Below are 24,813 nucleotides of genomic sequence, written 5' to 3'. Positions count from 1 at the left end.
TCCTAGCTATCTGCTGCACAATTCCTGCCACAAAATGAGGACCCTTGTCTGATGATAGCCCTAATGGCACCCCAAATCTAGGGATTATTTCTCTCAATAACGTTTTAACTACTTCTTTAGCCTGTTTTGTTCTGCAAGGGAAAGCTTCTGGCCATCCCGAAAAGGTACACACATAAACCAACAAATATTTATACCCCTGTGCTTTAGGTAACTCAGAAAAGTCTACTTGCCAATAGTCTCCAGGCTGTGGTCCAATTTTTATTTTACCTATTTGCACCTGTTTTCTTACCACCGGATTGTTCTTAATACACAAAGGGCACATAGCATTGATCCTTTTAGCCATTGTTAGCATCTGGTTAGAGATTATCTCATTTTTCAAGAATTTTGTCAGTGCCTCTGCTCCCTAATGGCATTTATTATGTTCTATTTTTAAAACTGTTTTCATGATTTTCTGAGGCAGTACCACCTGTCCAGTAGAAGTTACATACTATCCTCTTAAATTTTTCCGAGCTTGAACAAATGCTGCCAATTTTTCATCATCTGGCGAGTAGAGGGGTCGTTGATCCATAAACGATGTGGCTGGATTGGTTCGTGTGGGCAGTAATACCAACTGAGTCCATACCTCTCGGGCTGCCTGCTTGGCCGTCCGGTCTGCCAACTGGTTCCTTTGGAATGCTTTCCCTTCTTCGTTTCGGTGTCCTCTCACATGCATCACCACAACAGCCTGTGGCTTATGGATAGCTTCTAAAAGAGCTTTTACTTCTTCCCGGTGTTTAATTAATGATTCTTGAGAATTCAGCAGGCCCCTCTCTTTCCAAAGGGCACCATGTACATGTACCACCCCAAAGGCGTATTTAGAATCTGTCCATATGTTTACCCTCTTCCCTTGACTTAATATGAGAGCACGTGTTAGGGCCCAGACTTCAGCCTTCTGGGCCGAGGTCCCATGAGGCAAAACTTTAGCCTCTATCACTTGTTGCAAGGTGACCACCGCATACTCAGCATACCTGGTTCCATTCTCCACAAAGCTTGATCCGTCCGTGAACAGTTCCCAATCGGGATTTTCCAAGGGCTCATCTTTTAAGTCCTTTCGGCTGGCATATACTTGCTCAATGACTTCCACACAGTCATGTGCCAGTCCTCCAGTTTCCTCTTCTGCTCTTAAGAATTCTGCTGGGTTAAGATGATTAGTTGATTTTAATTTAATATCATCCTGCTCTCTCAGCAATGCCTGGTATTGTAACATCCGGCTTGAGGATAACCAATGCCCCCCTTTTTGTTCTAAAACAGTCAACACCATATGGGGAACGTATACCTCCATTTTTCTTCCAAGAGTTAATTTCCTGGCTTCTTGTATCAATAGTACTGTTGCGGCCACTGCTCTCAAGCATCCTGGCCATCCAGCACTAACTGAGTCCAATTGTTTGGAAAAGTATCCTACCGGGCGTTTCCATGATCCCAATTTTTGGGTGAGCACTCCTAATGCCAAATTCTGCCTCTCGGTCACATAGAGTTGAAAATCTTTATTGAGGTCAGGCAATCCCAGTGCCGGAGCTTCTCTCAGTGCCTGTTTGAGGGCCTGGAATGCTTTTTCCTCAATCTTGCCCCATTTCAGTTCGGGATTTTTCACAGCCTCATAGAGAGGTTTGGCCTTTAATACAAAATCAGGGATCCACAACCTGCACCACCCCACCATTCCCAAGAATGACCTCAATTCTTGATGATTTCGTGGGGTCGGGATAGCACAGATAGTCTGAATTCGATTGACCCCCAACTTACGCACTCCTTGAGAAATTTCACATCCTAAGTAGATAACTTGTGGTCTTACCAGTTGCGCTTTTTCTTTGGACACCCGGTATCCAGCCTGACCTAGCATGTTCAGCAGATCGATGGTCAACTTCAAACAAATCTCCTTATCTGCAGTAGCAAGAAAAATATCATCTACATATTGCAAAATCACAAATGAGAAAGATGACTCCTTTACCTGTGTTGTCTTCCATTCTTCTAATTCTCGAGCCAATTGATTCCCAAATATTGTAGGTGAGTTTTTGAATCCTTGAGGCAGACGACACCAAGTGAGTTGTTTCTTCCTCCCTGTCTCTGGGTCTTCCCACTCGAAAGCAAAATATTTCCTGCTTTGAAATGCCAAAGGGATGCAGAAGAACGCGTCCTTTAAATCAATTACTGAGAACCACTGAAATTTTTCTGACACAGATGTTAACAAGGTATAAGGATTAGCCACCACTGGATAAATGTCCTTAGTGATATTATTAATGGCCCTTAGATCCTGGACTAACCTATACTTACCATTTGGTTTTCTTACTGGGAAAATGGGAGTATTAAACTCAGATTCACATTCCTGCAAAATACCTATGGTCAGGAATTGGGATATCATCGGGGCCACTCCTTTCTTTGCTTCCAATTTTAAAGGATACTGCTTTATTCTTACCGGGCTGGCTCCTTCTTTTAATTCCACTACTACTGGTTGTGCAGCCTTAGATTTTCCCGGAATACCTGTCTCCCATACCCAGGGGACCACAGCCAACTCTATTTCTTTGGGGACTTCTACTGACTCCACTTCCCTAACCAAAAACAATTTAGATATGTTTTCTTCTGGTATTTCTAATTTCGCCCTTCCTTTTTCAAATGTTATTTTTGCTTGCAACACAGACAGCAAGTCCCTTCCTAATAAAGATTCAGGGCTATTGGGCATATACAAAAACTGGTGGTCAAATTCTTACCCCTTCCAACTTTTGTAATTTCTTCCTTATATCCTCCTGTGACTGTCCCATAAATATCAATGCCAGCTATAACTTCCCTGATTCCTCCTCTACTTCTAAATTAGTAAATCGCCTAGCAACCTCTTTCAACCGTTTCAGGAAAGCCGATGAGGACTCGTTTTTTTCCTGCCGCACTGAATACAACTTTGACCAATTTAATGTTTTCGGGATCCCCGCCCGTACCCCTTCAATCAATAATTCCTGGTAAGCCTTCAACCTCTGGTATCCTCCGGTCGAATTGGGATCCCACTCCGGATCCTCCTTGGGCACTAAATCATTTAAAGTGCCATCTGCTACTCACAATCGTAGCATTTCCCGAGCCTTTTCAGACATTACTCTAAATACCATTTCTTTCTCAGTGGAGTCCATAACTGTATCTAACAATACCTGCAAATCATTCCAGTCAGGGTTTTGAGTCTTTATAACCATTTTTACCACTCGTGCAACCCGATCTGGGTCCTCACGATACGAACCAGCTGATTGTTTCCAAATCATTAAATCATTCGGGGAAAAGGGCACTTTTACCATTATCCTGTCCCCCTGCGGTCCCACTGCTTCTCGCAAAGGAGCCATCAAAGAGGGTTGTACCATCCTCCCCCCTTTCCCTCCTACCCGACCTCTCCTGGTCCTTTCCGATAAAGGAGTTCTAGGCTTTTCCTTTTCCCTCATTTTCTCTCTACCATCCTCTTCCTCTGAATCCCCCTCGTCTGAAGATTCCAGAGGAGGAGCACTGGGTGCTACCAGCATTGAAACATCCTCCTCAGGTTCTTTGAATGTGACAGAACAGCACTTACAATTTTCCCTGCTTTTACAACCTAAACATTTGTCATCTGCAGTAACGTTCAACACCAACAAACCACACTCTTTCTGCCACTCCGGCTTTCCTTGCAAATAATAAAACAAATCCAAATACGGTATCTCATCCCATTTCTCATTATTCCGCAAAAAGTGCATCAAAGGAGTAATAATATCAGAATTCAAAGTACCATTCTGGGGCCACTGCATTCCCCCAGTCTCATATTGTGGCCAAACATGATTACAATAGTCCATTAATTTCTTTTTGCACAGTTCTTGCCCAAAATTACCCACTTTCCAATTTTTCAGCAAGCATCCAAGCGGAGAATCATCGGGGATCTCCATACCTACGGACGCCAATGCTTTGAAGTTTTTAAACGGCATCATGACACACTTAATCAACAAACACTCACTCACAATTTTATTATCTCACTCACACAACTTGATTATTCCACCAATTCCACCAATTCTTGCCTTTTCTCGTCACTGCGAGCGGCAAGTGCTGGTCCTGCACAGCTTCCTTGCCGTGTCTTACGGCCAGCGCCTAGGCTTTTACCACAACCACAGACGTCTTTTTTACCCAGCCCTGCGGGAATTACTCTCCCGTCTTATAAGGCGACACCCTTATTAGAGGAATAAAGCACTTGTCGGGCTTACCTCACAGTCGTCCGTCAGGCGCAGGGTCGGGCACGGGTTGATGTCTCCCCAGAAATCACCTGGTGCCGGCGTGGAGTTGATCAGCTCGCGAACCGCCCCAGCAGCCTTCGGAGTCCTGCCGCGGTCGCCAGAAAACTGTTGCCCGGAACGAAGTTAAAACACAAACTAACAAGGAGTCAGTTTATGTCGTGCTTTATTCGGGGCCCGGGGACCTGGGGACCAACGTCCCAAATCAGGATTCCCAAAGACCCTCATCAAGACTCAGGTTTTTATACCTTTTTACAAAGATTACAAACAGAAAAATCTTTGATAAAGCAATGACGTTCAGCTACTAGGTAACAGGCTTCTAAAGTAATAAATTCTACATGCTTGTCTTATTTAAAACTATAGGTTAATTACCAAAATTTACCTTCCCCCGTCACTAGACCCCCTCCTAGTAATATTTCAAACTTTATCTTTAAGACGGTTTTCCCTTACAGCATGTTCTTCATGCTTTGCTAATCCATTTGATTATTGTTTCCACAGACCCAGCATATTCCCAGGCTACCTTCCCAAGGCCTAGTGCCCTAATGCTAGCCAAGAAGCCTTAGCATAACTACTGCTATACAATTTTCTGATATTTTGGTAACAGTCAAGCCTTTGCAGGTCCAGGTAAATCCTGACTGTGTGGAACACCATGGCCAACTTGCAAAGTAAATGGGAAACAGTCAGAAACAAAATGTCGTCTAAACTTATGTGTGATGAAAATGTAATAACTGTGAAACCTAAGCAAAAGGATTATAATGCTTTTGGTATTTTCATATTTGTAATAGTTATTACCATTCCAAATAAACTGCAACTATAAATACAAACCCACAGTTCTGTTGCAAGAAGTTCAAAGACATTGCACTGTTAAATGGTCAATTGTCATTAAAATGAATGTTTCAGTTTCATTTTAAAATTCAGAAGTTGGTCCCAGATTTGTTAGAAAATCATGGGATTACCAAATGACAGGAAAGAGAGTGGGGTTTGTTTCCCAAATACAATTCTCCAACCTAGCATAGTCCATTCAATTTGAGCTCATTTTCTTACTAAATACAGAATAAATCAGTGAGCTTTTGAATGTTTGTTTGTTTTTTTCTGTTATATGTTTTATCACAGTAGAAGTTCCTGGAGTTCTGAAAATGCAGCTGATTACAAGAAGAATAAACAAAAAAAAGGAACAGTGAGTTTCAGATACATTAGACATAACAAAATGTATATCTGTGTGTTTAATTATAACTGCTATCTAATATGTTCTGATGAAATACAGCTTGCCCATCTTCTTCAAAATAATCTTGGTCTGTGTAATCTCACTACATGTTTTCTTTCCCCTCTCCTATTTCAACAATTAGCTAAATATTTTTGTTGTCTTAATGTCAGATCGAATAATTTTGTCTGTACTGAGAGCGGAAATTGTGGCTGACAGATCAGGTTTTGAATATTTGGGGAGTTAGTGGGGAACAACCTTCCTTGCCCACGTTAACAGACCCTCATGCTGTTGAGACAGCACCTTTTCAACATGCTCAGAGTTTATTGTCATGAGAAGTATTTAAATACTAGGAAATGATTAAGAGAAAGAGCACAGTCCCTGCCCACTGAAAAGGGCAGATATGAAACTAACCTGTGGCAGTTCTCTCCTCCTCCCCAAGCTGTCACAGGATGGCCTGACACCAGGCTTGTTGGATGTCAGCCAGCAGAGCATGAGCCACAAACTTATGTGGACCAATGTGAGGAAAAAATGAGAGACTGGATGTCTGTTTTACTTCTACCGAGTGCTCAGGTGGAGTAATGAGTGCTGTGACAGTGGCAGCCAGTGGGAAATGTCCTGTCATCCCCACAGCACAGCCAGCTATCTGCAGCCTTATCCAGTGGGTTACAAGTGTGACATGAGTGCTATAGAAAATATATATGGAAGATGTGTATAGCACTAATATTTACTGGTTTTGAAAAGAAATTCATGTACCGCTTAAGATTAAAATATTTAGGCAGCCCTTCTTGTTTCTTTCACCCACCCCTATTTTCTAAAAAAAGACAAGTATTTCTCTAAATAAATACATCTTATTATAAAATCATGCCCTACAATTTCAAGGAAATACTTAATACCTTTAACCAAACTGACAAAATAATTGCAATCTTTTTTTTTTTTTTTTTTTAATTGTCCAACATAAATTCTGATGCATCAAGAGTAAGAATTTGCAGTATTATCCATCTGTCATTTATCTGAAGACTGAACAGGAGACATTTCATTACCTTTCTCCTGATTTCAACCAGTTCTTCTTTGGAGAGCAAGCACAAAGTGAATCATACCCCTATGAACTGGTACGTTCAAAGTACATGGCCATAAAACAAGTGAGCTCTTTTCCTGTGAGATCATTTTGTACCCTCTTTTTGGTAACAGATTGCACTGCTTGCCAATGACTACTACAACTATTGTCAAGTTATTTTACAAATGGTGAGAGAGACCAAGCTTGACAAGGTATGCCTTTTCTTTAATAACATTTACTCTGACAACAGCAAACAACTGTAAGGGCAAAATTGTGTCTGTGTAGCTTATTTACTTGATGGTTTGAGCTAAGGTAGATGATGATTTATGGACAAAAGGAGCATTCAGTCAATTTATTTTAAAATTCTGAATTAACACAATATGCTCTAAGAATCTGACTTTGTATGCATATCCTGAGCCCTCCTGGCACATCAATAAATCTGAGCTGAGCGTATAACACATAGCCATGGATACATATCTTTAATTACATCCTCATATCCATGGCACAATTCTTTATTTCTTTCCTCTTTTGTACACTGCCTGGTGAGGTTCAGCTTGTTGCGGTTTCCCCAGCATGCTTCCATTTACACTGGAACCCAGCCAGGATAGGCCCAGGCAAAGAGCCCATCTCCATGGTCATTCCTTTGCTCCTGTGTTTGTGTATTGTCTTACTGAATTAAACTTCACATTCCACAAGTGTAAAAGGAGTGAAAAGTCATAAAGGGCTTTGTGTGACAGGTGGAAGATTATATCATGTCATTCTGGACCTCTCTGCAGCCTGAAAGAATAGAACTGATGTGCCTGCCAGACGTGTGCCAGCTGTTAAAAAGCTATGATAGGTATCTATTCAAGGTACTGCACAGATATGTAATACTTGTTGTAATGATACTATTATGTGTTTGTGTCTTTTTGCTAGTTCTGAGGGGAAGAGCCCTCTCTTTCTTTTGTGCTGCACAGTGGGATTTTCGTTATTCCTCAACTCTATCTTTTGGCTTCTTCTGAGACAGCCCAGTACGGGTTTTGGTTTTAAAGGGGCCAGTGGAATTTGGGATACCTTCCATTTTGCTCCTATATATTAATCTGAAAGTTCCTAATATCAATGGAGTGTGCTGTTACACATGTGGTCTGTGGTTCTGGCATAAGGTTGTGTGACTGAAATTTCAACTGATGATGGTTTTCTAGATTATGAGAATTACTTTTCCTTTGAGAACACTATTGTATTTCTCAGTGACCTTCCACATATAAATATGCAGTTTTCTGATAAAAATAATTTGCTTCTTATTTCCAGAGGTCATTAAGTATTGTCTAGAAATGAATTCAGGAAGCAACATTTACTCTTAGGATCTTTGTCCTGCTAAAAAAGCTAGCTTAGTTCTTGCTTAAATGGGAAAAAATGGGTTTCTTTACACTTACATTTAAATAATCAATATAATTTTATTTCATGCTGCTGTAAATATCTGTGGTACACCAGTCAAGTGCAACAGCATGAATTGTATTCTAGGAATTGGAGAACATCCTGCTTCCTGATTTCTTGGAGGAGGTGCCTGCACAACACATAGACTCAATCAGATCATTCAGTGAAAACATGAAAAGTTGGATGCTTAATCCTTTGGGAGGTTTTCCATTACTGCTCCAAACATCCAAGTCTAATGGTAGGTTTAAGTAAGAAAGATATTTTAAAAAATAATCTTGAGTTAAACTGCAGAGAAGATTGTATTACAAAATTCTTAAATTATTTTTCAAAAATTTAGCTGATATAACAGTGATAGTAGCAACAACTAGAGTTAGCTCGGATACAGTTAAAAATAAATGGTCGTGTATAATGTGTGAGAACAAACTTAAGCCAAAAATATTCCAAATTCATGGTAAGATAAAATGTACATAAATCTTTTTACAGATCTGTCTCTTGCCATGATTGTTTTGGCCATGTAGATGATCAGTAATATGCAGCATGCCCTCTGAAACTCAGATATCTTACAAATGGTTTTATGCTGATAAGTTAATTAATGGCTGTAGCAGTCAAATATAAAAGGAAAAAAAGCCATAATCCCATAGGGAAAAATATGACTGATATTAGAACACAATTAGAAAAAACCTGGTCTTTCTGGCTTGTACAAATATCATAGAAACACAAATTTTCAATTGAAATTCATTGCCTGTCTACAGAAGTTGCTTTATACTTGATTTTCCTGCAACTGAGAAACAGTTATATGTTTTACTCTGAGGAAGGGTATTCTCAGACCATGCTTTTCATAATTACATACAACACATTATAAACAGGATAAAAATAGAAGAAAAGAAACCAACTCCTATCAACAGTGCTGCAGAATTATAGATGCATAAAGGTCAAAATGTAAACTATCTAAACAAAATACAGCAGGTTTAGATTTAACATTGCTTTCATTTACCTGAAACCATGCAAGTAAAAGAGCATTAGTCTTATTTAGGAAGTATTAAGTGTAAGAAAATATCAAAAGATTTTTTCCTGTAAGTTATGGATTACTAGATTCACAGTGAAGGAGAGTGGCAAGCTGGGCAGCTTCTCCTTGCAAGCTTTGACTCCAAGGGTCTCCAGCCCATCTCATAATGCTGGCTCAGTGCTCTTGCTGTGCCTTCCATATTACTCTCCAAATCTCCCCTAGGAGACTACTTTCTAACTTAAAAGATGTCTTCATTAATGTATTTTAGACTGTAAAATATTAATGATGTGAAACATCTGCCTTTTCTTCTTTAACAGAAGCTAAAGAGTTTGTAAAAAGGCTCAGGAGACAGACAGATCTTTGCAACATGGTCAAGGTATGTTCCAGAATTTGTGGGGGAAAAAAAAAAAAGTTGAGAATTTCATTCCTGCCAGTAGTTTGCACTGTTTTTGAAATGCTCCATTGTAGAACAAGTGCAGCAGCATGGATGTTCTTAACTGTACACCAACCATGTCATGCTCACAATCCTACCATCTCTTCCCACACTGTTAAGCATGCTGAGGAGACATTTTCCTCCCTCTGTATTCTTCTGAAAGCCTCTGAGATGTAGTCGATGGTACCCCATGGAGAGGAGAACACAGTAGTTGTAAGGGTCAGATGACGGTTTCCAGTATCTTTGCCCATCCATGCCAAAGTCAGTCAAGACCACTAAATGTAGCTTTTCTTTACGGGAAAACTTCATCACCAGCAGCATACAAAACATACCTTCCTCTTACTTTAAAAAGTAAAAGAAACCCAGGGTGCATACATAAGAGTGGCTACCCAGGCAAAAAGTTGATTTCCATGAAGTACTGAGCACTCCGTTTCCATTTACTGCACCAGTCCTTGGAGATACTAATACCTGAAAATCTCAGCTTTATGTGCTTCTAAACAGATCTTCTTATGCATTGAAGAGCATGATCCAGCGAGAAGCATGAGTGTCACCTATTCCCAGACACAGACATTTGCATTTGATTTGCATACTCAGACTTCAAATCATCATTCTTGTGTTCAAGCCATGATAGTGAAGGGCTGTCTGTAGCTCTTTCAGTCTTCCTTCCCTATTCTTCATGTGTAGAAAAGCTGCAGAATCAAAACTAGATTTACACCCTCAAGATTTAGGGCAAGAGAATTGAAGCAGTTGGGGGAGATTCTCTAGAAGAAGCCTCTGGATGCTCTACATCCCTTTTACACTGTTTAACCCACACAAATTGAACACAGCAGACCTGATAATCAGGGTTGAATTTACACTTACTGCTCCCAGTTGTTTGTACCTCCTCTAGAACCTCTTCAAAACACAAGGGAAAAGTAAAAGAGTTTTACTCTTTGTCAACTTTAAAAGAGTTGACATTTTGGGGTAGTGAGTTCCAAGGTTTGATTATTTGTTGTATGAAAAAATACTTTCTTTCATTATTTTAAAATTTCTACCCTTCTTCACACAATTCTTCCTGCAAACCTCCATCACATCCTTCTTCAGTTATTTCTCTCTGAAGGTGAAGTTTATCTCATCTTCTCACACAGGAGTCATTTGATATTTCTAATTGACCTTCTCAGTTTGCTGTCTAAAGTGCATCTGGAATTTCAACTAAAGACTGATGGTCAGAGCAGGCAAGAGTGCTCCTGATGAGAAGTGCTCCAGAGGCACTGTGCAGCTGCAGCCTCTGAACACTGTAACCACACCATCCCTTGTAGAGTACTTCACAGTAATTCAGCCATCTGGTGAGAAAGTGGGAACAATTTTGGCAGGGTCTGCATTCAAAAGAAAAAAGGTAACTTTCCCACCATACGCAGATAAAGCAGGCTGACAGTTGCTACTACCTGGACATGTAGAAATAATTAGAGCATAAAAAGGTGCAAATTCCCCATGAGAAAAGAATGTGAGTATGATGCTTGTCATTTTCTGGGGCTGATTCCTGGCTCCGGTAAGATGTATTTGAGTGTTGAGAGGGCTGGGTCTCAGTCATTTTAGTATATTTTAGTGGCTAAAGGGACCAGTCTAAAATGTTGGGGCATGGAGTCAGGTATTAGCAGCCTACTGAAGATGCTGCCCTAGTAGTTCCCAGCCTTTGGGTCATGTATTCTTTTTGCAGCCTCTTTTTCTGTCACTGGAAACTCCAAGTCAAATAAGAAGAATGTTTTTGTCCTTAATTTATATGAAGGAGATTGCTGAATGAGAATCAGATTTGGTTTGGTACTTCAAAAAATCAGCAGAGTGATGAAAAATAGCTGTATTGGTAATTTTTGCAAAGAAATGGGCAGCTATATTCATTGCTGCTTATGGGATCATGTTAAGCAACTGGTGAATGGATTTGTTAAAACATGTATGAATCCCAAAGTTTTCTGGAATTTTACAAACCATATTTTTCCTCTGAAAAGCCCAGCTGGACAAGGGTTGTTCACAGAAAAGCTTGAAGTGTAAAAAAGGCTTTAAGATCCTACTGATTTCAGTGAAGTGAGAGACTAAATGTATTTCTTAACAAAATTTAATGCATTCAGATTTACTTTCCTTGACTGTTTTCATAATTTTATCAAGAATCTTAAGGAATATTGCATAATACTAGCAACTAATTTTAAAAAGTGAAGAGATGATGATAAATGCTAGTTTGAAAATAGTTTGCAATATCGATGTGAGTAATACATTTTGGGACAAACATGAAGACAGATTCATTCACAAATGACTCATAAGCAGATAAATGGGATAAAATACTAACAAATATAATTTTAACTAAAACCATATTTCTAATGTTATTTTTACTCTCTCAAAGGCTTGAGCAACTTGAGAAAACTTGCCTTTGAAATAAATTGTAACATGAATTAAGGACAGATAACACTGAAGGAAAATCATCTCTGATACATCATTCCACGCTTTAGACAAAATATCATTATTTAGTGTAATTATAATAACTCTAGGCAAAGGCAATTGCCCAGATAATTCAAGTATGTTAGCTTTGTCTGCTCCATCACAGACAACACAGAGCATCATTGAAAAGAACATCTCCCAGAACAAAACTCTCTTGAAGACAACTTCAGATTTACCTCCTTTGATCCCATACTCCCCCACACCCCAATTTAGAGACTGGTCATATGAAGTCTAGTATTGAATAAGTGAAGATTTCCTTTTTCAATTCCCTTATTTGGCTGAGTTAAGGGCTTGAGAGAATGAAAGGCATTTACTGTTTTTTTGTTCTCTACAGACAGTAAGAGCACTCTTGAACAACAACAGCACAGTCACTGTTCTGCGATCAGGCTTGCATGCCGTCTTCAATGAGAAATCTCTGGATGTGACTAAAGACCTCTTTCAAGAGAAGTTTAGGAATCCAAAGAAGCAGCAGAAAAACATACAATTAAAATGTAATTAATTTTTGCTATTTATTGTCTTTCCTCTTAAGCACTAGCTTGTCATTGTTAAAGGTCCAGCATTTCCTCTTGTTTATTCATGACATCTGCCTTACTGGGACTTGCAGTCTTCCTATAACCTAAAGGGCTAGAAAAGAGCCAGTGAAATTGAGAATGGAGCATGAGAATATCTTCCTAACTTTAAAGGTTAAGAATTAAAGGCTTTTGGTTCTGACTCTCTTAAAGCTTTTCGTCACAGCAGGAGTGGGGTTTGTGTTACTGAATTATGTATCTCCTAGAGTAAGGTTGACAAGCAGGGATATTTTTTCATGGTTTCTTTTGACAGGAAAGATGTTTTCAATCATTGCATTTTCTTCTGTTATTAGCTGAAGCACACAAAATAATTTCTTGTGGCCAGATTTAAAAATACTGTATGCTGAACTGGACAAGGCCTTTTAGCTTTTGTGTCCTTTTGCTGTATTGCAGCCTGTGGGATCAATGTTGTGCTGTAAACAATAAAATAAGCATTTTGTATGCAGCTGTGACATAATGATTTGACAGCTTAATGAAAAGGAATAGAATGGCAACTTAATTTTTAGATTAATGGTCTACCATTTAAAATATTAAGAAGAGATAGGGTAGTTGGACTAGGCTGTGCACAGAACTAACCAGAGGAGTCTCAGCTATTTGTTCCTGGTCCATCACTGACTCAGGCACTGACAAGGGGTTTGTCACAGACTTTCTGTGACTGCTTTCAGTAGGAACAATAACTTGCCTGCTTCACAGAACCATCAGGAGAACCATTTCAATAATACATATAAATACTAAACCCAAAAGTACTGCACAGAATACTTATTATGTTTTTCCGTTATATTATCAATGTTTTTAACCTTCTTAAGGTGGTTTTATTGCATTCACTCTTTTCATTGCTTTTCCAAACTGTCATTTATAATAGGCAAGGTTTTACTGAACTTATCCCTATGCTTTCTTGAAGGAAAAGGTCTCAATCAGAAGGGTATAAATTCAGGGAGGTGCAATTTACCTTTTGGCATTGGGTAGTAGGTGCCAACCTTTTGGGAGAGCAATTGCTCTGATATGTGGCAACATTATCCATATTTCCATTGGTCTACGGAATATTCTGCATTTTCTGTTACTGTTAAAATTTTTTTCTCCCTTCAACAGCCAGACCAAGATTATTTTGTTTCTCTCAACCACATAAAATCTCAGATAAGAAATTAGCATTGCCTCTAACCAAATTCCAGCTTTCTCATTGGAACTGCTTTTTCTTGCCACCTTTGCCATGATGACTTGGTCAGTGCAGTTATGCTGGAAATGGACATAAACATGAATTCTGACTGATTTCAATGAAGGGTACTATTCCTCACTAAAGAAATGGTACATTAATCAAAATGCTAGAAACAGATGTCTCATTCTATTTTAAGGTAAAGATAAAAAAAAAAAAAAAAAAAAAAAAAAAAAAGCTTAAAACTGCACAAACAAACCAAAAGGCAAACCAATTACTTCAAGTGATGGTCTTCCTTCTGTGTTTCATAGGTTTGAAAAACTTCATTTCTTCATTGACATCTTCCACAGATATTCGGGATCTCCTGAGCTCTTTGTCTTCAGATCTCCAGACTTTCATTATTAAGGTATAAAATTAATCATTTCAGAATAGAAAGAGGGATCACATCATTTATCCTGCTACATGCTGACTGTCACTAGTCTGCAGGAGCTACATTGCACACTAGCAACCTGACCAGACTGCAGATTTGCATAAATACAATTTATGCATGCTGTGGAAAAAGGAAGAATTAATTGGCATACAAAAATTCCATCTGTGCAAACAACTACAAGCATATTTCTGTGCATATATCCACTCTAGTGGTTTCAGTATCTGCTCTCATTTCATAGACACATATTATCATAGCCCCTAATAAACCAAAATTCAGAAGTGATATGTTGGTATAAATGAAGAGAACACTTAATGGTTCCTTGCATCCTTGATTCACCAAACTATTGACTTTTAGCAAGTAGTAAGAACTTCTAGCAGAAAGTCCCTAGCTCTTCACTAGAAAGATTCTAGTGTGACCATCCTCACATATGCACATTTCAATAGATTACCAACTCTACCACCCTGCTACCTTCACTAATTCAATTTGTGTCACCGTGTTGGTACTGCTGCATTTGGTTGGTTACCATAACAATTAACTTGGGTTTGAGTGGTACTTAAGAGTTTTGGGATTTTTTCCTCCTTTCTGAAGAAGCAGAGTAAACTGTGTTTACTTGGTGTAATCGTTTATTCTTATTTTTTTCTTTTTAAATGAAAAATAGTACTTCACAGTTCTGTGGTGCTTCCATCTCACATAACCCTCAGCTACTTCATGATATGGTATAGAGAAGATAGAGTGGAACTTTTCCTGGGGGTTCATAAGGCAGTAGACACAAGTTGCAACAGAAAATTTCCAGAAATTTCCAACAAAGAAAAAACCCTACCATTAGAATAATTAAACATAGGAAGAGGTTACCTGGAAAGGCTGTAGAATCTTTATCCAGGAGATATTCAGAACTAGGCTGGACAAGGCCTGAGCTGGCCATGCTTTAGACAAGAGATCAGAATAGGTAATATCCACAGATCTCTTTCATACTAAGATATTTTAGGATTCTAATAGAAAAAAATGCTTGTTGCTTTTTTCACCTTTGTATGCAGTTTATACAGGGAAATAGTGTGCCACACAATAAGGAATTCTTTTAACTAACTATCATAAACCAATTTTTTTCTTCATCTGCAGCCAAGCAAGAGTAAAGAGGCATTTAAAGAGCAGGCATCAGATTTCATGTTGAAATGGAACCTCCTACTGAGCAATGTAGGCAAGATTCTGACCATCAACAGGACAGACAGTTTTGGTAAATAGGACCTTTGTGACTCTAATTTGATATGCCCCATTTTGACCTGAGAGTACCTAAAGAGGGCAACAAGAGCTGACAATGTAATGACAGGACAATGGAGAATGGCTTTAAACTGAAAGAGAGCAGGTATAGACTGGATATTAGGAAGAAATCCTTTACTGTGAAGGTGGTGAAGCACTGGAACAGATTGCCCAGAGAAGCTGTAGATGCCCCATCCCTGCAAGTGTTCAAGGCCAGGCTGGATGGGGCTCTGAGCAACCTCTGGAAAGTGCATGGCAGGGGGTTGGAACTAGATGGTCTTTAAGGTCCCTTCCAATCCAAACCACTTTGTGTTTCTGTGATTCTGTGATTTTACCTGACATAAATTCATGCAACATTTAACAGAGGCATCTCTTCTCCCTACTCCTTTCCTTTTATCACCATTCTCTTGATGATGTGGCTAGACAGGTCAGGGAAATGAAATTACTAGTTTTTGATCAAACCAGTTCTCTGAGCAAAACTCCAGGATGAGCAGAAGAGAGGAGAGTAGGAGCATGCAGCTGTAGATGGTAGGAAAGCCAGGACTCCCTCTTTTGGCAGAAGTTGTAGTTTGTGGGGAAGACCAGCCTGAGGTGAGAGAGCCTCTGCTTTCCCTCCATAAAAGAGCTGCACATCACAGCTGAATTGTTTGATGGAGATCTAGGTCCACTAATACTTCAAGCCGTAAGCATTCCAGACATCTCAAGTGATAGCTCTGAGTCCCCCAGGTTCTTTCTGTATAAGACAGCCAGAGCAATAACTAGTTGCCAAAATAACTAGTTGCCAAAAAGGCAGTTAGTTCCTCTGACAAAAGATATATGCTCCTCTTATGTCTTACACTGACCTAAGTGCTTGCCTAGCTACCAACACACCTGTGAATAGTCACTTCTTTAGCTGGGTTATTTTTCTCTTCATCCTAGGGCTCTGAGCTGTCAAACATCAAATCCATCATACACCAGTGCAAGGTGGGAGAAAGGAAGGAACTGTGGAGTTGTGTTCATTCAAAAAGGCTTGAAGTGATAAAAAACATGTCTTAAATCAGTCCAATCTCTACCCTAACTGCCTTTCTCTTCCCTTGTAACACCTTGCAGTGTTACACTGCCCCTTCAAAACCATATTTTCATGTGTTTGCTATAAATACATAACAAAGGGATGTCAAGGGCAGTCAAGGTTGCTGCCTTTTGTGTTCTTCAGTATTCTCACCCCATTAATGTCTGTGCTTGTGCATGTATGAACACACCCTTCTTCTGCATCAACTTTCTACCTTTTGCCTTCTGTTAACTTGTAAACTGTCTGGAGCAGGATCAGTGTTGTTCTGTGTCTGCAGGATACATAACACAGTAGGATTCCTCGTCCATCAGCTGCTGCATTACAGTAATAGTAAAATAATTTCTCTCTCTCCAGAGGGGTTCTGCACAAAACTCTCCAATGTTGCATGCAATACTTTTGGCAATGAATAAATTGAGAATGCATTCCAAGAACTGCACTGGAAACATGATGTTTTTTGAAATCCCCCTTGATGATGAAATCCTCTTCCCTCTTTCCACCACAAGAAGAGTTTAATGAATTGCCTCCCTGTTCTGCAGTTGTGTTGATGGATGGGATACAATGGATGGAGCACATCAGACTTTGTTAAACTAATTACAAATTACATTTTCACCCATTTTATGACAGTTTTCCTACTATACTTCAATAACACTAAAATTGAATTTATTTCAAATAAGAGTTTAAAATATTTTTTAATATTTTGCTGTGATGCTTCAATAGTGTAGTCATTTTTATCTTCTTTCTTTACTCTTTAAGATATTGTATTTGATCTATCAATTTTTTTTTTTTTTTTTTTTTTTGCGTATTTCTATTCCTTGAGGATACTGAGTTTTAGCAGACAGGCTGAAGCAGTTCTGTTAACAAGCCATCTGGTGTAAAAGTTCTGTACTTGGGATCATTGCTTTCCAGAAATGTCTTAAATCTCAGCATTTCTTCAAAATATGAAGTCTGTAGCATCCACACTGAGGAAACAAAATTACTTGGGGAAATGCATGTCATGTTAATCAGTAACCAAAACTAATCTTAATTCTAACTTGATCTCCTGCCTTCTAGCTTGCCACATCCAGCAGACATAATACACTGGCATAGTCACACCTGTCAATTTAGGATTGACTTTCACCCTTTTCCATCCCACCCTCCACTTGGTTGATGCCCATGTGAGATTAGAGGAACCCTGCAGTTACCCCTCCTGTAAGGCAGCAGGGAACAAGTGTGCTAGAGCATTTGGGGCTAATGGAACATCTACAGCTCCTTCAGCTCTGTCTCCTTTCTGGAAAATGGGGCTCTACACACCTCCCTCATAGAGTTTCATGTCAGCTCACTCACCTCTGTTGCCTTCCAAGGCACTCAGGGATGCTCTGCCAAGCCATGGGCACTGAGTAGTAAGCTGTGCATTCTTCTGCAAGCAAGTTGCTTCAACCTGATTCTTCTTGAGAACTGTGTTCCTCTGTATCATCCCAAAAGACAACTGGAGTAGTAGCTTTGATTTCATGCTTACTCTTAGAGAATATATTGAAAACAACTGTAAGACTGATAGAAACCTTCTTGGACTACTAGTAACCAATCTAATATAGTTTCCACTCCAACTATAGAAATCCCTTTCCTTGTCCCATAGGTAAACAAGTACTTCTTCCTACTTTCCTATAGTTTAAAGATCCTCAAAAGGATGAACAGCAGAAGCAGCAGCTTCTCAGACACATATAACATCAAAAGAGAGTATTTTACATTTTAAAGCTCTGTAAACTGTGGTCATTAATATAAATTGTGGTATCTCCTTGTTGATGGCCATATAAACTAGTTTATGGGATGCAGAGGTTATAAATTCCTTGATGAAATCCTATGCAGATATATGGCATGGAAGAAGACCTACTACTTACTGTAAGGGCTTTCAACCAAGGTATGATTCAAAAGTCAATGGCCTCAGTGAGTCTCTCTTGGCTTTTATCACTTATGGTCCAAGCTGCAAAGGTGAGTCATTTAATGCCATAGATACTACACACACAGATATCTGTAGGAGGTTTTGCTTGGGAAGAGATGGAATGATTTATCTGACTGAGGGGAAAATGGGGATAATATGTGGTTATTGATAAGCCTTGTAGTAGAAGTGAATGTGGAGGAGAAACCTGAAGAGGAAAGTGAATGAACACAACATTCCTCTCAAATAAGGGGGGAAAATTGCTTATGTTTAAAATTTACACTGGTGACTATTTTTCTGGGATATCTGGATGTACATAATTTTGTAAGTATTGCTTCATGAGTGCTGATCCATTACTTTGTTTAGCCTATTATTATAATGAAGCCCTCCAAAAAAGAACACATCATAAAAATAAGCAAGTGAAGAGGTTGTCATAATTATCTTGGTTTTTCTTTAAACCTAGGATCCTGGCTTTTGTTGAATATGCTACTTGTTGATTTTGCGGCTCACATTTTCCAGTCCTATATAGAAGAGGAGAAGGAAGAAGGAAATGCCTTGGTTGCAAAGCAAAATGAGGTCCCTGTTCTGTGTGTTTATGAGCCCGGCCATCTCTCGGCCTGTTTTCCTGAGGAGGAACCTCAAGCCAGTTCTCCACAGTCCGCTCTTGTGACACAGAACCAGAGTAACTTCGGATTAAGCAATGCTTTCCAGAGTTCTGAGTTGTTTGGTGAACACAACCACTGTCAGCAAGGTGAAATTAACATTAACTGAAAAGAAAATTATGGGGAAAAAGGTTATAATTTGGGCAAATTAGGACAGATTGGGAGGTGTGTGGCTGATTGGGGTTTTTGATGCATGTAAAGTAGAACTAACGAAATCCAGGTTTGCATGGAGCTGTGTCCAACGTCACTGAAACCTCAACACATGAAGCATCCTCCACATCCTGCTCCCGCCCCACAATGATATAAAGGGATTGTAATCTCAACATGACACACTTCCCCAGCACCACAGGCTCCTGATTCTTTCCTTAAGTTTCCAGCAGACCTCTGGAGCTCCTTCCGATTCCCCAAGTGTTGTCTAAGGAAGAGCAGTGCTGTTCTGGTGGGATGGGAGCAGGCCATGGGCTAGCTGATAAACAGACTGCATGTATTTATTGATCAAAAAAGAGAGGGCACAGTGTGGTTTTTCCTCACTTTTGGAAGCGCTGAGAACTTCTCTTCCCTCTGCTTATCTGTTACTTTTATCAAAAGATATGAAATATCTTCAAAAATATAAAATCCTTGAGACCCTTTTGCTCTACCAGATTTTCTTGCAGTTGGTCCACTGCTCCAAACTTACTAGCATAACAAGATAGATCCTAAGTCTATCTAGAATACAAAGTCTTCTAGAATACAAAGCTAAAATACAAGAACACATGGGAATACAGATCAAGCCTTGGTGGTTAAAGCAAGTAATGAATTAGACATTCAGCTGTTTTTGTATTTCTCTTCTATACAGAAGAGCACTTGTCTTATGTCTCATAGAACATTGTGTTTTCCAGAAAACGGTGAAAGACAAATGTTATAGGCACCAGGATTCACAGAGAAAATTACATTTTTGGGTGACACTACTATAGTTATTTTATTCCCAAGAGGTATTCAGTTTCCATACACTAGCACAAGAGTGGAAATTGACTGTTTTAAAAACATTTTTATTAATTACAAAGATGGTTAGGGGACCTTATTTTTTTTAAAATAGAAGGTATGCTAAGACTAGTTCAGCACAGAACATTGGAGGGGACAAAGCAGGCACACAGAGGAGAAACCAAGAATCATTTATACATATGATGGGCATGATTGACAGCTTTTGTCATTTTTCAAATGTAAAATAACAACGCATCCTGCCATACCACCTTTATGTCAAAATGTAAACTTCGCTGGATGCTGACAATTTGCAAGAGAGATCTAAATCACTGATGGTCAGAAATAAGGAAATAAACCACTAGAAATTAATTCAATATCTGCCCTTTTCCTGTGCTCTTCACAGTGCTGCCTTTTGTATGTCCTACACCCATTGCAATGCTTTTTGCAGGGGTCATCAGACAAGACCTTGACCCAGGTTTGGTCTGTGTAAAGTGATGTGCTTATAAATATGTGCCAGTTTTGATTTTTTTTTTTTTTACCTAATCACAAGAACAGAACAAAGCTGATCAGAGTGAGGGATGAGGAATTGTCCCTTCCAGAATAAGAGAGGAGGGTGTAAAATGTGAAATGAGGAGTATGAGGACTTGGGAAAAGGTGTGGATGAGGGAAGGACACAGTGAACGACTGAGAAAGTGTAGAAGTTTAGAGATCAAAAAACCCAACTGATGATGGGTTCTACCAGTCCATGTGCAAGATGCAAATAACTGGGATGAAAAAGAGATTCTAGTAAGCACCTGTTATGTTGTGGTTCAAGAGCTTACAGTTTATGATGGAATTGAAAAACTTGAACCTGCAGCTCAAAAGGGCTTCAGGAACTGTGAGACTGGGTGAGCACTTCTGCCCACTCATGTTCTTCAGATGGGTGGTAGCTCCCACCTTGACCATTGCAGATTCCTTCTTTTGTATATCAACACTGATGCCACAGGTTGCTGAAAAACACTGTTGCCAAAAGCATCTCTGTCACCCACTGCTTTGTATTGTCACCTCTGTAGATCCTCTGACAAGATTTCCATTGCATGAGGATTTTTGTTCTGTGACTTTTGACCACCAAAAATTATCATCATGCTTCCAAGAAACCATCTGTCCCTGCTCTTGACTAATCCCCGTTTGGCCACAGCCCATTCTGTTGGGTGTCTAAACCCTCAGCAGCCATAGCAGCATCCACCAGCCACACTGCTGTTTCCTGGACCACATTTCTGCTGCCTGACATATTGCTCAGGTTTATTACATAATTTTTGCTTTTAATTCCTTCACCTTAGGCAGGCTTGGCAGCTTTCTCCAACCCAGAGCTTTTCATCAGTTCCCATCCTCCACTCCATCCATTGCCAGCACCACCCAACCTCCGTAGTTTTTAATCTTGTTCCACAAGGCATTTCTGTGCCTTCTCTACAGCCTGTTATGCTGTGGAAAAAAAAAAAAAAATCTGTTCATCGCACCTCCACACTCAGCTCATTGAAATTAGTGCTAACCACTCAGTCTTGCTACAAAACCCTGGAAAAATATGAGGGAGGACTGGTAACAGAAATCAGAAAAGAATCTCCCAACATTACCCTGATATCAGCAGCACCAATATGTGCAGCTTAGCAGATCCCTTCATGATCTTGTAGTTGTCACCTTCATTCTTTCTCTTCCTTCTCCATCTGTTTCTGGTCTTTCATGTCTAGTTGATGCTGAATATAAATTAGCCTCTTCAGCAGAGAGATCGTTTTTCCCCATTTATTTTGAACAGCGCAGTAAATTTATGAATCTTACCTTTAAATAGAGTTTAAGTAATTAATTCATAGAGTTAATAAATAGAGTTATTACTCCTGAAGACAGAATATATTCCAAGTTGGTGGCATCTCCCAAGGAAAACACTGGTTTTACATGAACAAATGTAGAGGACAGGGAGCGAGACAGTAGAAGATTTGTACACACTGGCTTAGCAGGGAAGTGTGGCAGCTGAAATGCTATAGAGCCAAACAAACATAATACGAACTCAGAATCTATGAAACCAGTGGCAGTAACAGAGATGCTCAGAACAAGCCGTAATCTATAAATGTGCAGCTCAGAGCGCATTGGCCAGATCTTTATTCCTTATCACAGAGCTTGCAGTTGCTTTCTCTCAGCATGAATAGCATTTTTTTCATCTAGAAAATCCCATTCTAGGCTTCTGCTTTTTGTTCACTTGTTACCAAATTAAAATCCTATTAAACTGCACACCTGCAGTGGATTTATCTGCAGAGCACTGTGCTGTAGCTTTTGATCCAATTCCACACCTTTGTAACATACAATATACTGCAAATCAGGGCACGAAGATACTGAGAGTGTGCTATTCCTAGCTCTGTTGGCAGAGAGCAAATCAAACACTTTGATTTGTTAGAAAGGAAGAAAAAAAATAGGACATAGTTAACTACTTGACTTCTAGGAACAGTAAGTGTTCATCTGCATGGTCTATATAAACTAGGATACAGAGATCAAGTGAAATCAGTAACTAAAATGACCAAAAAGTGAGGGCAAAATCATGACCCTGATTGAATTCAATGTCAAAACTTCTGCTGATTTTAAGAAAGCTGGAATTTCACATGAAAAAGCAGTCCCCATCAGGAGAGAGACAGGCTGAGACTATTTGTTTTGAAAATTAATAGAAGGGCCTACAGCTGACACACAAAGTGTGAATGACATATTCAAAGTGGATATGCCCCTCTGTCAGACCTCTGCCACCCTATGATGAACCCCAATATGCACTTCCTCTTGTTGGGTTTATTTGATGTAAAATAAGGCTGGGTATCTATGAATTACCTCAGGTTCAGCAATTAAGAATAGAGAATATTTTTTGTTCACTGAAAGGAGAAACAAATTATAATTCCTACAGTCAAAATATTTTGATGTTTCTTTTCTAATTTTCAGCACACCCAGATAATTTAGGAAGAGAAAATTTTTATATCATGTACTAAGTTGGATCTTCAAGTTGGAAAGGAAACAATTCTTACTCAAAAAGATGAACTGATATTTTTTTGCCTCCAATGAACAGCAGATCTTCAGAGAAAAGCATCCTGACTATAGCATTCTATATGTTGTGCCATTCTTACTTTTTGATAGAACTTTAAGAAATACTGTTTTCATTCTCTTAAACTTCAGATCTTTATTTAAAAAAATACTAAATGCAAACTAGGCTAGCAATGCAGCTATTTTAAGTTGTCATGTGATTTGATTTAGATTCTTTGAATAAACCTTCAGAAGATAAAGGTGAACTACTTTTGGCTTTGTTTTAAGTATTTCTTGTATTTTTCTACTGTCAGGAAAGCTGAAAACCTACCTGAGGTAATAATGGTAAATTTATCTGGAAGCTACAGCATAAATGAATGACTGTGTTAATGCTGCTTTATGTCTACAATGTTTAATTTAAAATTACATTTATTGAATATAAAACCTGGTGCTAATTCCTGTTTTAAGAAATTCCTCCTTTGTTTCCCATTTCTGCAGGAAATGAGAATCAATATCTCACATACAATTCTATTAATTGAAATAAAATAGGCTGTCTATAATGTTATTATTTTATTATGTTCAAAACTAGGTTGTTTGGGCTTGTTCTGTAAGTAAAGTACAAGCAAAGACATTTATAAAGAGAAACCCTGGCATGAATTCATAAAAAATAGTAAATATAAATGATGAGATTTGTATCTTGCATGCATCAGATTGTGTGAGGAAATTCCCTGAAACACGAGGGAAATGGGAGGTTTCACTATTTTTGAAGAGCATGCCTGCAGTGAGTTCTCTGTGTCTGGTTGCTGTTTCAAGAAGGGACAATTGCTTCAATATTTTAAGACAGGACATATCCTGAATCAGAGAAAAACACTTGTTAGGAGCTGGGGAAGCTTTCACTCATTTTGAGTTTGGAAATCTGCATTGATTTTCCACTTGCATCTCCATTCTTCTGTCTCAGCTCAAGCACTGAAGTGGGAATCAATTTTCAAAAATGTGGTATTGCAGCAGATGTAGACAGGACCATGTGCTAAAGGAAAAGGTAGTCATGCATTCAATTCTGCAGATAAAATTAAGAATTTGGTGCCAAAATTACATTTTCTTGGGAAGTATCTTCACAATGAGAAAAATTGCTTAGGGTCTTAAGGCCCATGATACCCATTTTCACTCTTCCTCAGGTTTTTATGGTGAAGAAAAAAAAATGGAACAGGGAGTATAAGAAAAAATATAAGTTAAAAATACTCAGTGTTGTCAAGTCCACTTTTATTTATAAGAGTTTAGATTCTAGATTAGAGATGCCTGTTCTCATGGCACAATTAAGCAGTTGTATCAGTAGACTGATCTTGGAATCTGTTCTTCACAGATATGAAAAAGTAAGATGTACCTGAGAACATCTTTTAGATGTACCTGAGAACCTTCTGACAGGCAAAGGCTTCTGTGAGATTCTTTCTTCCCTGTCTCCTACTGAACCTGTGTTCTTTGAATAATGTGCATGAAGGCAATGAAAGTTTAGAAGCATATGTTTTAAAGAATTACAACTTTGCATTGCCATATTGAAGAGGTCTACTGCCAAGAAAGGAACTGAATGCATATGTGCCTTTATTAAATTGGGCTACTGATATAAACTCATACACATGCAAATCTTTGCCTAATTAAAGCCTCGCCTGGAAAATGTTTATTAGAAGCTCCATGTATTTGGATATCAAAAATTCATTCGTGCAAGCACCAAACTAATGCTGTCTGCCACCTCAGACTTGGGGTCTTGCTGTGACTTGACCCCAGTGCCCAAACGAAGCTTTCCGGGCAACGAGAGTGTTCACATGGGAGAGGGAGAGTTCTTCTCCCTCGTGGGTTGTCTCTTTTTTTAACAAAAGGAGAGGTCGCACCGCTTCCGCCTGGACAGCTCCATCTTCTTGGTTTTGTGGTGGGTGTAGGGAACCAAATCCGTGAGATACCTGCTGCACCGCGC

General features: G+C 39.1%; 1 protein-coding gene across 1 annotated transcript in view; it reads left to right on the top strand.

The window, feature by feature from the left end:
* The window catches only part of RFX8 (regulatory factor X8), a 39,876-nt gene extending 15,143 nt beyond the window's left edge, over positions 1–24,733 (top strand). The window contains exons 6-16 of the mRNA XM_066313671.1: positions 5,373–5,436; positions 6,438–6,572; positions 6,652–6,729; positions 7,255–7,368; positions 8,018–8,168; positions 9,254–9,312; positions 12,170–12,326; positions 13,866–13,960; positions 15,101–15,215; positions 18,662–18,949; positions 22,770–24,733. Coding sequence (XP_066169768.1) covers positions 5,373–5,436; positions 6,438–6,572; positions 6,652–6,729; positions 7,255–7,368; positions 8,018–8,168; positions 9,254–9,312; positions 12,170–12,326; positions 13,866–13,960; positions 15,101–15,215; positions 18,662–18,949; positions 22,770–22,816 — 1,303 coding nt within the window. The 3' untranslated portion in view covers positions 22,817–24,733. The remainder of the gene's footprint in view (positions 1–5,372; positions 5,437–6,437; positions 6,573–6,651; positions 6,730–7,254; positions 7,369–8,017; positions 8,169–9,253; positions 9,313–12,169; positions 12,327–13,865; positions 13,961–15,100; positions 15,216–18,661; positions 18,950–22,769) is intronic.
* The last annotated feature ends 80 nt before the right edge of the window (positions 24,734–24,813 follow it).

The sequence above is a fragment of the Sylvia atricapilla genome, chromosome 2 (assembly GCF_009819655.1).
Source record: "Sylvia atricapilla isolate bSylAtr1 chromosome 2, bSylAtr1.pri, whole genome shotgun sequence".
NCBI lineage: Eukaryota > Metazoa > Chordata > Aves > Passeriformes > Sylviidae > Sylvia > Sylvia atricapilla.
Note: the sequence above shows the minus strand (reverse complement) of the source record. Positions and strands in the feature narration are given on the sequence as shown.